The sequence below is a fragment of the Melospiza melodia genome, chromosome 24, assembly GCF_035770615.1.
Source record: "Melospiza melodia melodia isolate bMelMel2 chromosome 24, bMelMel2.pri, whole genome shotgun sequence".
Taxonomy (NCBI): Eukaryota; Metazoa; Chordata; class Aves; order Passeriformes; family Passerellidae; genus Melospiza; species Melospiza melodia.
In genome coordinates this window covers 1506621-1520341 of record NC_086217.1, presented here as the reverse complement: position 1 = coordinate 1520341, position 13721 = coordinate 1506621, and the positions used below count along the sequence as shown (strand labels likewise).

Sequence of the window (13721 nt, the reverse complement as noted above, 5' to 3'; positions counted from 1 at the left end):
CCGGCGCCGAGCCGGGCCGGGCCGAGCCGAGCCGAGCCGGGCCGAGCGGGCCCCGCCGCCCCTGCGCCTCTCCGCGCCTCCGCCTGCGCTCCGCGCCCCCCGCACCGCCCCGCACCGCCCCCGGCCGCGGCGGACATGGGAAATGTAGTCCGGGGCCGCCCGCCCCGCCGGGCTCTCCGGGCCGGGGGAGGGTCTCGGAGCGAGCCCCGAGCCGGGCATCCCCCCCGGCACCCCCCGACTTCTCCCCGGCATCCCTGGGCGTGGCCCGGCATCCCCCCGGCATCCCTCAGCCTCCCCCGACATGGCCTCGGCCTCACCTGGCGTGGCCCCGGCATCCCCCTGGCACGCCCAGCGTCACCTGGCATCCCCTCGGGTCCCGTGACGCGGCCCCAGCGCCGCTCCAGCATCCCCCGCATCCGCCCGACATCACCTCGGTGTCCCTCGGCACGGCCCCGCATCCCCGGCATCCCCCGGCACGTCCCGGGGCAGCTCCCCGAGCTCCCGCAGCCCTTGCAGCCCCCGGCGTCTCCGGGCATCTCCTCGGACAGCCCCCGCTCCCACCCCGCACCCCCATCCCCGCTGTCCCAGCCCCTGGGGCTCGCACCCCCGGCGCTGGGGCAGGTTTGGAGAGCCCGGACGGAGCGGCCCGGGAGCCCCGGGCAGGGCAGCAGGAGCCGGTCCCAGCCGGGACACCCCTCTGCACCGGGATGGGGCTGAGGGAGCCGGGCTCCTGCTGCAGGAACCCGAAGCCTCTGCTGGTGCCCAGTGTGGGCCCTTCCCTCCCTGGGACGGTGCCCAGGGGGCCCTTCCCTCCCTGGGATGCTGCTGCTGCCCCACACGGCTCTCTCAGGATCTGGGAATGTTTGAGAGCCAGGCACTCCTGGCATCTCCCCTGGCACCAGCTGCTGCAGGCTCAGCACTCCTCTCCCCGATTTTCCATTCTAAATTGCACCGTGACTGCGGGATGGAAAAGGCAGATATTTTATGGTGTCCGGGGGTGGGAAGAGAGTTCTGGCTGCTTTGAAGAGGGACGGGGAGCAGCACGGCTCGGAGCCGTGGTTCCCAGCACGGTGCCACCAAGATGTTCCTTCCAGGGGCACAGGAAGGGTGACACTCGCGGACAGCACCGAGCAAATCCCCGTAGGACACAGGGACACAGAAACGCTGCCCAGCTCCCCCCGGCCCAGAGGCAGCTCCAAATCCCCATCAGGGCGGGTCCTCTCCGCCCTCAGCAGCGCCGCGCTGCCAACAAGGTCAGGCCGAGAGCCTCTGGCTCCCTCGCACGGCGACAGGGCTGTCCCCTCCCGTCCATCCCAGCACCTCGGGGCCGCTGAACCTCCAAGATGCGATCGCGGCGGCCCAGATGGGTCAAAGCCAATTAACGTCAGGGCAGCGAATTTCAGCGCAAAGCGTGTGACAGGGCAGCGCCGGCGGGAGCAGCGCTGGCCCAACCGCGGGGATAGAGCAGGCAGGCTCCTCCTGCCCGCATCATCCCTCCAGCCCCGCTCCCTCCCTCCTGCTCCTCCTGCTCCTCCTGCCCGCACCGTCCCTCCTGCCCCTCCTGCCCTGCATTCCCCCCTCCTGTCCAGCACCATCCATCACTCCTGCCCTCACCCTCCCTCCTGCCCCGCACCGTCCCTCCTGCCCTCACCCTCCCTCCTGTCCTCACCCTCCCTCCTGCCCTCACCCTCCCTCCTGTCCTCACCCTCCCTCCTGCCCTCACCCTCCCTCCTGCCCTCACCCTCCCTCCTGTCCTCACCCTCCCTCCTGCCCTCACCCTCCCTCTTGTCCTCACCCTCCCTCCTGTCCCGCACCCTCCCTCCTGCCCTCACCCTCCCTCCTGTCCCGCACCCTCCCTCCTGCCCTCACCCTCCCTCCTGTCCCGCACCCTCCCTCCTGCCCCGCACCGTCCCTCCTGTCCCGCACCCTCCCTCCTGCCCTCACCCTCCCTCCTGTCCCGCACCCTCCCTCCTGCCCCTCCTGCTCCCCGGACACGCCACCAGCTGCTGTCCCAGCCCCCCGGCCTCTCCTCAGGCTGGGCACCGTGGGGTGCAGGCAGCAGGAGCCTCAGCCCGGCCGTGCTGCTGCCACCCCAGCAGCCCAGGGTGCTCTCCCAGCACAAGGGAGCTCATGGCCTTCCACAGGCTGATAAGCTCCCTGAGAGAGGCTTTAATCACATTTCCCTGTTTGCTGCTCCAGGAGACAGAGATAATGAAGGGTGGGATGGAAGCGGTGTCTGTGCAATCCCTGCAGCAGGAAAACGGGGAAAGGGAGGAGGGGAGCAGGGAGTGCAGCTGGGGAGCTGCTCCCACCCCTTATCCCTGGTGGGGAACAAGAGACCACCAGCAAACCCCTGCTCTGTCCTGGCTGAGCTGTGCTGGAGCACGAGCCTTCAACCTCTGCAGGATCCCATCCCATCCCATCCCATCCCATCCCATCCCATCCCATCCCATCCCATCCCATCCCATCCCATCCCATCCCATCCCATCCCATCCCATCCCATCCCATCCCATCCCAGGGGGCACCAGGCTGTGCACTCCGTGTTTCAGTCCCTGTGCACTGTGAGTGACCCCGCACCAGGCAGGAGTGAATTCCCTGGCAGCGCGGCTCTCTGCCCGTGCTGCAGCATCCCCTGCTCCCCTCTCCCGGCTGGAGCTGCCATCTGCCACCTGGCCCAGCCGTGCCCGTGGCACCGGTGACAGATGGCACCGGAGCTGCCCCGCTCGGCCCGGGGCTGTGCCTGCTCCCTGCCCTGTCCCCAGGGCTCTCTGCCTGCCCCAGGGCTCCCTGCCTGCCCCAAGGCTCCCTGCCCTGTCCCGAGGGCTCCCTGCCCTGTCCCCAGGGGCTCCATCCTCTGGGAGGGCGGACCCGGCCCGTGAGAGGAGCGGCAGAGCCGGCAGAGCCTCTCGTGCCCCCGCAGTCCTGTGAGCGATTTGTGGGGTCGCACAGGGCACACCAAGCCCCCCCCGCCCAAGTCTTACAGGTTTGTGGGGTCGCACAGGGCACACCGAGCCCCCCTGAAGTCCTACAGGTTTGTAGGGTTGCACACCGAGCCTCACCCTGCCTGCCGGGGCTCCCGGCCCAGCCCCCAGAACTGGCACTGGACACAGAAATGAGGAAGGTTCTGGCATTCCCGGCCCTGGAGCAGCTCCCGGTGCCACCGGCAGGGACGCGGGGCCATGCCTGGTGCCCAGTCCAGTGCCCAGCCCGGTGCCCAGCCCAGTGCCCAGCCCCGTGCCCAGCCCAGTGCCCGGCCCGGTGCCCAGCCCGGTGTCCAGCCCGGTGCCTAGCCCGGTGCCCAGCCCAGTGCCCAGCCTGGTGCCCAGCCCGGTGCCCAGCCCGGTGTCCAGCCCGGTGCCCAGCCCGGTGCCCAGCCCCGTGCCCAGCCCAGTGCCCGGCCCGGTGCCCAGCCCGGTGCCCAGCCCCGTGCCCAGCCCAGTGCCCGGCCCGGTGCCCAGCCCGGTGCCCAGCCCGGTGCCCAGCCCCGTGCCCAGCCCAGTGCCCAGCCTGGTGCCCAGCCCGGTGCCCAGCCCGGTGCCCAGCCCGGCTCCCCCGGTGCTGCCTGTCTCCGGAGCTGATGGGGAGGGTGTGAGCATCACCTCCACCAGCGTGGAGCGCTGATTTCCGCTCATTGAATGGACGCATTTCAATGAGGTTTATGGATGTGATAAATACACAAACGGGGAGCAGAGGAGCCCCGCGTCCCGGGTAAGGGCCTGGGCTGTTGGCCAGTCATCAGAGGAGAAGGGGGCATTTCTTCTGCTCTCTGTAATTATTGCAGGAAGGTGAGCAGCAGGACAGGAAGGTTTCAGGGCAGGGCAGCTGCTCCAAGGAATCCCTTGTATTGCACATCCTCGGGTGATTTCCCGGCAGCTCCCTGACATTGTCTGGGATCCATCCCACCCCCAGGGACACGGGAGTGTGGCAAGGCTCGGCTCATTTCCATGAGCACAGGGCAAAGTTTGCCCTCTCCAAACACAGCTTAGGAATAGAGCTGTGTTTATGGAGAGGTGGGAGCAGGGCCCGGATCCTGTGAGGGCTCAGGGAGAGCTGCAGGCTCCTTTCCTGGAATTGCACCCATAATCCAGACCCACCACAAGCCCCTGCTGCAGCCAGCCTTGCTCTCCGGGGAATTACAGCAGGGATAAATGAATGAATGCTGGCTAATTAAGCAATTAATTACTGCAGGCTCTATGGGCAGTGCCTGGTGCAGCTGCAAAGCTCCCAGAGCCACCCTTCCCTCCTCACACCCGTGACCCCTCGGATGGGCAGCAGGGGAAGCAGGGGGGGTCGGAAATTGGAACGCTGTCAGCAAGTTTAATTATCTCTTCATCATTTGTCACCCCGGGCGCGGTGCTGGGGATGGATCGCTCCCTGCCCGGGCTGGATTTCTGCCTGGGGGCAGAGGGGCTGTGCCCGCGGGCATGACCCGCTCCAGCGGGGCATTCCCGAATGTGAGCACACCCCTGGCATCCCGCTGGCCTCGCACCGGGTCAGTGACCCCGGGCATCCTGCCTTGGTGGGCATGGCTCCGGGGGGGAGGGATCCTGGCTGCCTGTCCCTGATTAACCATCACCCTTCCCATGCCTGTTCCCAATGCCAGGATCGTGCTCTGCTGTGCTGTGCCACCCCTGTACACATCACTGCTGCTGCTGCTCCATCACAATTAAAACCAGCAGCTGGTGTGTGATGATATTTATTGAGGGAAAGTGAGGATTGCTTCATCTTCCTCTTGAATTACGTCTTCCTGCTTGGGAAGAGCGGACACAGAACGTCCTGGCTGCCTCACACCCACAGGAGATCCCATCCCTGGTGTCCCACAGGGCTCCCAGAGACCCCTGAGATGTTTCATGAACCCAGAGAAATGTGCTGGTTTAGCTGGGATGTGGAGCTGGAGGAAGGAAGGGACAGCGCTCCTGTGCTGAGCCCCAAGGGGTGCAAGGCTGGACCCACAGGTACCAGAGCCCAGAGCCCCACTCAGTGCCCAGGGCTGTCACCAGAGCTGGGACATCAGTGGAAGGACAGCCCCAGGGCTGTGACAGGGGCGCTGGCATCACGCTGCCCTGCAGCTCCCTGGCAGCCAGCAGGGTGACACTGATGACAAATGACAGTGGGCCTGCGATTACAGCCAGGCTGTGCTCAGCCAGCGCTGCTGCATTATTGAGAGCAACCAAAAATACTCCCAGCTCAGCCATTAAGGGGTCTGGGCCTCATGGCGAGCGGCTGCCAGGGCTGCCTCAGCCTGGGCTGGCAGAGGGGACAGCCTGGATTGTGCTGGAGGTGTTCACACATCCTCCACCCCAGCAGGGATGGGGCCCTGGGGGAGCAGAGCACCTTGGAGGGTTTGGGATGCCCTTGGGAAAGTGGCACTAGGACAGCATCCCTTGCCTTTGTGTCACTGTCACCCCTGAGCCTGGCTGCTCCAGGGGAGTGCCCCGGGTCAGGCTCCTCTCTGCCAGCACCACAGAATTCCCTCTGCTGAGGGGCTCCTTCCTCAGCAGGGACCAGCATGGACCTGAACCTCCTCCCTGTTCTCCCCCAGGAGGAATGCCATCCCTTCCTGGGAGCTGCCCTGTGCCCAGCTCGCTCAGCCCAGCCGTGGGGTGGCTGTGCCTGTGCCAGATGTGCTCATGTGCAGCCAGATGTGCAGCTGCTTAGAGCAAGATGCACAGGGAGGCGTTAACACACACCTCCGATAACCACATCACCTGGGGCTGATGTTCCTCCAAAGCCCAAGAGGAGCCCTAAAAGATATCAGAAAAAAAATGTTTTTTTCTATTTTCTGATCCATTTTCCACCAGGAAGGAGTTCGATGGAACACTGTAAGCCCACAGGCCCCTCTGCCAGAACAGCCTCTCCTGGGTCATTGCCCTGGTGAGCAGGGCAGTGACCCACAGGGCAGCGACAGCGGGACATGAAAGGCTGGGCCGGGACAGTGACAGTGCCATCTTCTCCTGCCGCGTGCCGCAGCACGGGAGCAGCGGCCAAAGGTGACTCAGCGGCACGGGCAGGGACAGTCCTGCCGCCCCAGGGCTCCGCGGGGTCACCGAGCTCCCGGTGCCCAGGAGGGCTCCGAGCCCCTGTCCCAGCTCGGCGGGGCCACAGCAGCGCCTCTGGTCCCCGAGCAGCCCCGAGTCCCCGGAGCTGTGCACGGCCGTGCTGCACAGAGCAGGGAGGGCACACACGGCCGCCTCTGCTCCGCTCTCCGTGCACTTTCCCCCCCGGAATTCCTTCGTTTCTTTCCCCGCTCGGCAGCGCGGTGAGGATGGACGCCGAGCTGCTCGCCACTCCGCTCTTCCTCCTCCTCCTCCTCTCCGTCCTGTGGCTCCTGGTCTGGCGGAGTGACCCCAGGAGGAGCCAGCTGCCTCCTGGCCCAGCCCCGTGGCCCATCCTGGGCAACCTGTGGCAGAAGGATGTGCTGCCCCTCTACAGGCACTATGAGAAGGTAAGGGACAAGGGACAAGGGACGAGTGGCCGTGCTAGACCCATCTGCAGGACAGACAGCGGGAAAGTCCCGTGCCAAAATAAAAGGGGAGTCCCACGAGTGACTCTTCCTACTTTTCTTTTCTCTTCTTCCCTCCCTCATCTCCTGCTCTACCAGAATTGCCTGAATCCCTTCTGCTGGGGCAGAATCAGCCCTGTTATTGAAGCCTTTCTCCTGTAAGGCACCCACATGGTGACAATGCCCCTCGAGGGCTGCAGTGCTGCTCCTGTCCAGAGCTGCTCCTGGAGGTGATGCTCTGAATCCCCAAAGGGGCACTGGGATAAAACCCACAGGGACAGGACAGGGAGAGGGAGAGGGAGAGGGAGAGGGAGAGGGACAGGGACAGGGACAGGGACAGGGACAGGGACAGGGACAGGGCTGGGACAGGGACAGGGACAAGGACAAGGACAGGGATAGGGAAGGGCTGGGACAGGGACAGGGACAGGACAAGGACAGGGATGGGCTGGGAGTGGGATAAAGTCACGTCTTTGAGGGAGGCATTTCCCCTCCCTGCTGGGCATTCACCTGTGCTGTGGGCTCCAGTCCCGGTTTGAAATGAAGTCAATGAACTGGTGTGGGACCCTGGCTGACAGAGCTGCCCATCCCCAGCTCAGCAGCACCTACGGCCCCATCTTCACCGTGTGGCTGGGGCTGAAGCCGGTGGTGGTGCTCTGCGGGTACGAGGTGGTGAAGGACGCCCTGGTGGGACACTCTGAGGAGTTTGGGGGCAGACCCTCCATCCCCCTCCTGATGCAGCTCTCCAAAAACTATGGTGAGTGCCTGGGCCTCTCCTGGATCCATCTGGGTGAGCAGATGGCCACACCTCTAGCCCAGGGAAGGGCTCAGCACCCAAGAGCTCAAACATCTATTTCCTGCTCCACAAGACCCTTAAATTCCTATGACAAGGGCAAGGACAATATTAACTCCAGCTAGGCAGTTCCAGCTCTGTTCTGAGCTGCTGCAGAGATCCTCATCCTTTCATGGACACTGTGCACACCCGTATCATCCCCTGGCTCATTGCTCTGCTGCTCCTCAGAGCAGGGTTCCCACTCCTGGGGAGCAGCAGGGAGGCCAGGGGCTGATCTCCTCCCTGTCCCTCCAGGATTTGTCTCTGACAATGACAAGAAGTGGCGGGAGCTGCGGAGGTTCACGCTCAGCACCCTGCGGGACTTTGGCATGGGGAAGAGCTCCATGTCCCAGAAGGTGCAGCAGGAGGCTCAGCACCTGGTGGAGCTGCTGGCAAAGCTCAAAGGTGACGTGGCTCCTGGCCCTGCTGGCCCTGTGGCAGGCAGAGGACACACTAGAGCCCCATGGGACATGTGAGGCCCCAAGCTTTTTGCAGGGTCTGGCGTGGGTGATCCATGAAGGGAAGGGCTGAGATCCAGCCCCATCCCACACAGGAACTGCAGGGATGTGCTACAGGCACGGCTGAGGGGCCAGGAGGGAGATTCTGCTCTGAACCAGTGCAGGGAGGGCCCAAACCGAGGAGCATTCCCTGCTGGAAGAGCAGGAATGGGGAACAGACCTGTGTGGACTGGGAACACCCAGCTAGGACACTGCCCTCGGGCTTATCAGGGTGATTTCCTCCTCTCCAGCAACACCCAGCTCGTGTCAACACATCTCCTGGGGCTTCCTGCAGGGGCCTGTGCCTCCCTCAGTCCAAGCTCTGGCAGGGGAGGTGGGTGGATGGATGTGGATGGATGGATGGATGGATGGATGGATGGATGGATGGATGGATGGATGGATGGATGGATGGATGGATGGATGATGGATGGATGGATGGATGGATGATGGATGGATGGATGATGGATGATGGATGGATGGATGGATGGATGGATGATGGAGGGATGGATGGATGGATGGATGGATGGATGGATGGATGGATGGATGGATGGATGGATGATGGATGGATGGATGGATGGATGGACGGATGGAGGAGCCCCCAGCTCAGGAGGGCCCTTTGCTGCACCTGCCAGGCCCCACAGATCAGCCAGGGTTCAAACCAGGGGCTCGGAGCGGGGGGAAGGGGTGTTTTCTGTCTTGAAGGAGATGACTTTTGGTGCCTTTCTGGTGACTTTTGGTGCCTTTCTGGTGACTTTTGGTGCTTTTCTCACCCCTGGTGGCTGCAGGCAATGCCTTTGAGCCCATGACCATGTTCAGACACGCCGTGTCCAACGTGATCTGCTCCGTGGTGTTCGGCAGCCGCTACAGCTACAGCGACGCGGCGTTCCTGGAGCTGCTCAACGCCGTGGGGAACTACGTCAGCTTCTTCCTGTCCCCCGTGGCCAAGGTGGGAGCCTGCTGTGCTCAGCAGCCCCTGCCTGCTGCCCCAGGGGCTGAGGGTGATCCCTGCCTTTGGGGGACAGCATGGCTGTGAGGGATGGGTGGGGAACGTGTGTCCCCTCGCTGTGCCACAGGTGTGCAACACCTTCCCCAGCATCATGGACCTTTGGGGGGGCAGCGTGGCTGTGAGGGATGGGTGGGGAACCTGAGCCGTGCTGTGCCCCCTCCCTGTGCCACAGGTGTACAACACCTTCCCTAGCATCATGGACCGGCTGCCGGGGCCACACAAGAAGGTTCTGGCTGACTGCCAGAAGCTGAAGGACCACATCCAGGAGAAGGTGCAGTTCCACCAGCTGACTCTGGACTCCAGCTGCCCCCGGGACTACATTGACTGTTTCCTGATCAGAGCAGAGAAGGTAGAGGGGGGGCTGCCCTCCAGCCTGGCTGCAGCCTGCAGGATCACCCAGACAACCCTGAGCCCCTCCCCACCACACCTTGCAGGAGAAGGGCAGCCCAGAGACCATGTACAGCCACGAAGACCTGATCATGTCAGTGTTCAACCTCTTCGGGGCCGGGACGGTGACAACCAGCAACACCTTGGTGTTCTTCCTGCTGATGCTGGCAAAGCACCCCCACATCCAAGGTACAGCAGCAAACACAGCTGCTCCTGTGCCCGGGGTGCTTGTGGGGCAGAGGGTCCCAGCCCTGGAGGGTCCTGTTTGGGGCAGACCCAAATCATCCTGTGGAGGGTGGGAGCTGTTAGACACAGACTCCCACAGGCCAGGGGATCCTGGTGCTCCTCCTGCACTCCATCCCTGCCCGTGCAGATGGCCCTGGACCATGTGGGAGATGCTCTGAGCTTGCCTGGTGCAGGGAGGGATGAGGGCAGAGACTGTTCTGGGATTTACAAGGGATTAGGGCAGGCTGCTCCCCCTCTAGCCCACCCCTGGGTTTAGGGTAGGTGCCCGAGGAGGCCAGTAAGAAACTGGGGAGGTTGCAGAGCAGGCACCCAGCCCCCTGCTGTCCCCAGCCAAGGTCCAGGAGGAGATCGATGCCGTGGTGGGCTCTGGCCGTGCCCCCAGCACGGAGGACAAGCTGAGGATGCCCTACACCAACGCCGTGATCCACGAGCTGCAGCGCTTCCACAAGACCCGCATCGAGAACTTCCCGCGCATGGCGACGCAGGACGTGCTGTTCAGGGGCTACACCATCCCCAAGGTACCGGGCTGGCCCTGGGGAGAGGGGCCAGCGGGGCTTCAAGGCCATTTGCCTTTGTCCTTGCACTGTTTGCTCACGTCTGGGGGCCCCGGGTGTTTCCCAATCCCGGTAGCAATGACCTCTCAGAGGGGAGTAGAGGCACGTGAGTGTCTGCCTGTCCTGCCCACTGTCCGGGGCCCTTCCTTGCCCATCCTGGAACACAGCTCTTCCCCCCGTGGAGCCGTGCAGGGCTGTGGGGCTGGAGCAGGAGCCCAGCCTGGGGTGGGGTCAGGCCAGAGCCCCCAGCCCTCGGCAGAGGTGGGGACGGCCACCCCTCCTGTCTGACCACGAGCACTGTGCACAAAACCCACCCTGAGGGAACAGCTCCTGCCTTCGGGTTTGGGGCAGTGTGAAAGGCTTTAACAGAAATCCACAGGAATAACTCAACAATTTGTGTCCCATGAGCTGCACAGAGGCTGGCAGGACCATGGGGACCGTGGGGACACCAGAGCCCCATGAGGACCATGGGGACACCAGAGCCCCATGTCATTTGTCCCAGTGGCACAGAGCCACCAATGGGAACCTGCTTGGGTACTGGGGTGCACACCCAGCCTCCCCCGTGTTCCCTGGATGCTCCCCTCTGACTAATCCACCCCAGCAGAGCCCAGGCAGGGCACTGATGTCCCATCCCTGCCCCATCCCTCTCCCACAGGGCACTCCTGTCATTCCGGTCCTTTCCTCTGTGCATTCGGACCCAACCCAGTGGGAGAACCCCAAGAAAGTGGACCCCGCACACTTCCTGGATGAGAAGGGCGAGTTCAGGAAGCGCGAGGCCTTCATGGCATTCTCAGCAGGTCAGCACTGCCCCACCCTGCCAGCTCCGTGCCCAGGAGTGCCAGCACGGGCACCCAGTGGCACCACAGTCCCCATGGCTGCCTGCCCACCCTGCTGTCCCCTCACTCCCCATGGCTGCCTGCCCACCCTGCTGTCCCCTGGTACCCCCGGGCTGCCTGCCCACCCTGCTGTCCCCTTGTTCCCCCCTCTCTCGTGCCCAGGGAAGAGGATGTGCCCGGGGGAGGCGCTGGCCCGCATTGAGCTCTTCCTGTTCCTCACCACGCTGCTGCAGAGCTTCACCTTCCAGCTGGCCACGGAGCACAGGGAGCTGGATCTGTTCTCCCTGTGGCTGGAGATTGAGAGGAGGGCGATCCCGGGCAAGTTCTTCGCTCTGCCACGCCCAGTGTCCCCCTAAGCTGGGAGAGCAGGACCAGGGAAGGCTCTCCAGGTGCCTCCACCCCTGCCCCGCAGCGAGCCCTGTGGCCACGAGGGGACAGCCACCACAGCAGGGACACTTTGGGCTCAGAGCTTCTCCTCTGAGAACTGTCGGGTGCCTGTGCCACCAGCTCCATGAGAGGCCTGCTCCCAGCCCTTCCCTCCCCATGCTAGGAACATGAGGAAGGTGGCACTGCTTCTCCTCCCCATCCCATCCCATCCCATCCCATCCCATCCCATCCCATCCCATCCCATCCCATCCCATCCCATCCCATCCCATCCCCATCCCATCCCATCCCCTGTTTGAGCTCCTCGTGGCTGTCTGGGGCTCCTGGCCAGGCAGGGGCTCCCTCAGTTTGGTGAAGGATTCAGAGCAATAAAAATCACCATCACAACAGGATGCTGGTGCTTACAAGAACACTTGTGGTGCCTCTTGCATCTGGTTCTCCCCAGCACAAGCCTCCCAGATGCAGGATTTCAGCTCCATGGCTCTTCCTGGGGTGCCTTCACCTTTCCCAGAACAGCTCGAGCCAGAAAATCACCCAGGCATCAATCCAATGTCCCTGCCATGGCCTTGGGCACTGCCAGGGATCCAAGGGCAGCCCCAGCTGCTCTGGGCACCCTCACAGAGAAATTTCTGCCAAGTGTCCCATCTAACCCTGCCCTGTAGCACTTGGAAGTCACTCCCTTTGATCTGTCACTTCAGTTCTTTGTCCCAAGTCCCTCTCAGCTCTCTTGGAGCCCCTTGAGGTTCTGGAGAGGGCTATAAGGTCTCCCTGGAGTCTCTTCTCCAGGCTGAACAATTCCAATTCTCTCACCTTCCATAAACACAGCCTTGCCATCTCGTTGCTGGGCTGTGCTTCTCTGATTCCTGCACACCAATATTTACCTCCAGGAATTGCCCTCAGGAGCCAGCCCAGCTCCGTGTGCAGCTCTGGGCTCACCCTGGGGGTCCTGAGGGGAGCAGGCAGGGTGGGCTGTGCTCCCAGCCTGCGGTGAGGGTGCTGAGAGTTGTTGTGTCAGCACTGGGGCTTGGGGACCCTGCAAAGCCCGGGATTTCAGGGTATGGGGGAAATCGGGGTTCCCAGGGGTCTCAGAGCTGGTTTTGGTGGAATTTGCCTTGCTGGGGTGCTCCTGCAAGCATGGAGAGGGGACAGCAGGGACCCTGCCCTGGGTGGGGTGGCTGTGCCCTGCTGCAGGGAGGTGGCATCAGGACCCAGTTAATTCTGGGGTGCCTTGTCCCAAATGATGCATGAGCCAGCCTTTACTCTGACTCTGAGTGCATTTGTGACCTTTGCATGACTAAATCAGCTCTTTTATTAATCTGGGGAAGCTCAGGCAGGCAGAGCCACCTGCCAAAAACGTGTGTGACCAAAGCCTTTGCTCAGCCTCTGCTGGAGCCCTGGGTCAGCACCGTGCTGTGAGCTGGGTGACCTCTGGGCTCCTGTGTGTAAAGCCAAACACGGGTTTGGAACCAAACAGGCGTCCAAAGGCCACCCGTGCTCTGCTTCCAAGCCACTTGTGCCACTGCCCGGCCCAGCTGTGCTCGGGGCTGGCACGGTGCCCTGCTCTCAGCGCAGGTGCCCATCCCGGGGGGCTGCTGGCATCCCCTGGCACTCTGACATCCCCCAACATCCCCTGGAACCCCAATATTCCCTGGCACCCCAATATCCCCTGGCACCTGCCTTCACCCTGACGTCCCCCATCACCCCGACATCCCCTGGCACCCCACCACCCCTCGCCATGCCCCGTCCCCGCCCGTGCCCGGCTGTGCCCGCTGCGGGGCTGTGCCCGGGGCTCCCGGCAGCCTCACGGGGCGGTTGGAGGGTCCGGTAACTGCCGCGGCGGGGCCGGGGCCGGCGGAGGGGAGCCCCGGGCAGGCGAGGGTGAGGAGGGTGAGGAATCCCTTCCTTTCCTTCTGAATGCCACAGCTCCGGCCGTACTCGTGCTGCTGGAAATGGAGCGGCTGAAGGCAGAAGCTTCCCCCGGCTCTCAGCAAAGCGGTGCCATGTCCTTGGCACGAGTGGCCCTGCTGTGTCCCCTGGGGCTGTCACCTTCCCTGTCCATCCCCTGGGGCTGTCACCTCCCGTGCTGTCCCCTGGGGCTGTCACCTCCTGTGATGTTCCCCTGGGGCTGTCACCTCCCTTGTCCATCCCCTGGGGCTGTCACCTCCTGTGCCCATCCCCTGGGGCTGTCACCTCCTGTGCCCATCCCCTGGGGGCTGTCACCTCCCGTGCTGTTCCCTGGGGCTGTCACCTCCCTTGTCCATCCCCTGGGGCTGTCACCTCCCGTGTCCATCCCCTGGGGGCTGTCACCTCCCGTGCTGTTCCCTGGGGCTGTCACCTTCCCTGTCCATCCCCTGGGGCTGTCACCTCCCGTGCTGATCCTGGGGCTGTCACCTCCCGTGCTGTTCCCCTGGGGGCTGTCACCTCCCGTGCTGTTCCCTGGGGCTGTCACCTCCCTTGTCCATCCCCTGGGGCTGTCACCT

General features: G+C 63.8%; 1 protein-coding gene across 1 annotated transcript; it reads left to right on the top strand.

Moving 5' to 3' along the window:
- The first annotated feature begins 6119 nt into the window (after window positions 1–6119).
- LOC134428848 (cytochrome P450 2C5-like) lies at window positions 6120–11653 on the top strand. Its single transcript, XM_063175855.1, has 9 exons — window positions 6120–6445; window positions 7094–7256; window positions 7587–7736; window positions 8614–8774; window positions 9007–9183; window positions 9269–9410; window positions 9798–9985; window positions 10677–10818; window positions 11020–11653. Exons 1-9 carry the CDS (start codon window positions 6266–6268, stop codon window positions 11211–11213), a joined length of 1497 nt encoding a protein of 498 aa, XP_063031925.1. The 5' UTR covers window positions 6120–6265; the 3' UTR covers window positions 11214–11653.
- Window positions 11654–13721: the final 2068 nt, after the last annotated feature.

What these genes read in the sequence shown, in the direction of transcription:
- LOC134428848 (XM_063175855.1), top strand. Translation starts at nt 6,266, where the DNA reads ATGGACGCCGAGCTGCTCGCCACTCCGCTCTTCCTCCTCCTCCTCCTC. An exon ending in GCTGCTGGCAAAGCTCAAAG is followed by an intron (nt 7,737 to 8,613) that starts GTGACGTGGCTC and finishes TGGTGGCTGCAG; the next exon opens with GCAATGCCTTTGAGCCCATG. An exon ending in TCCTGTCCCCCGTGGCCAAG is followed by an intron (nt 8,775 to 9,006) that starts GTGGGAGCCTGC and finishes CCTGTGCCACAG; the next exon opens with GTGTACAACACCTTCCCTAG.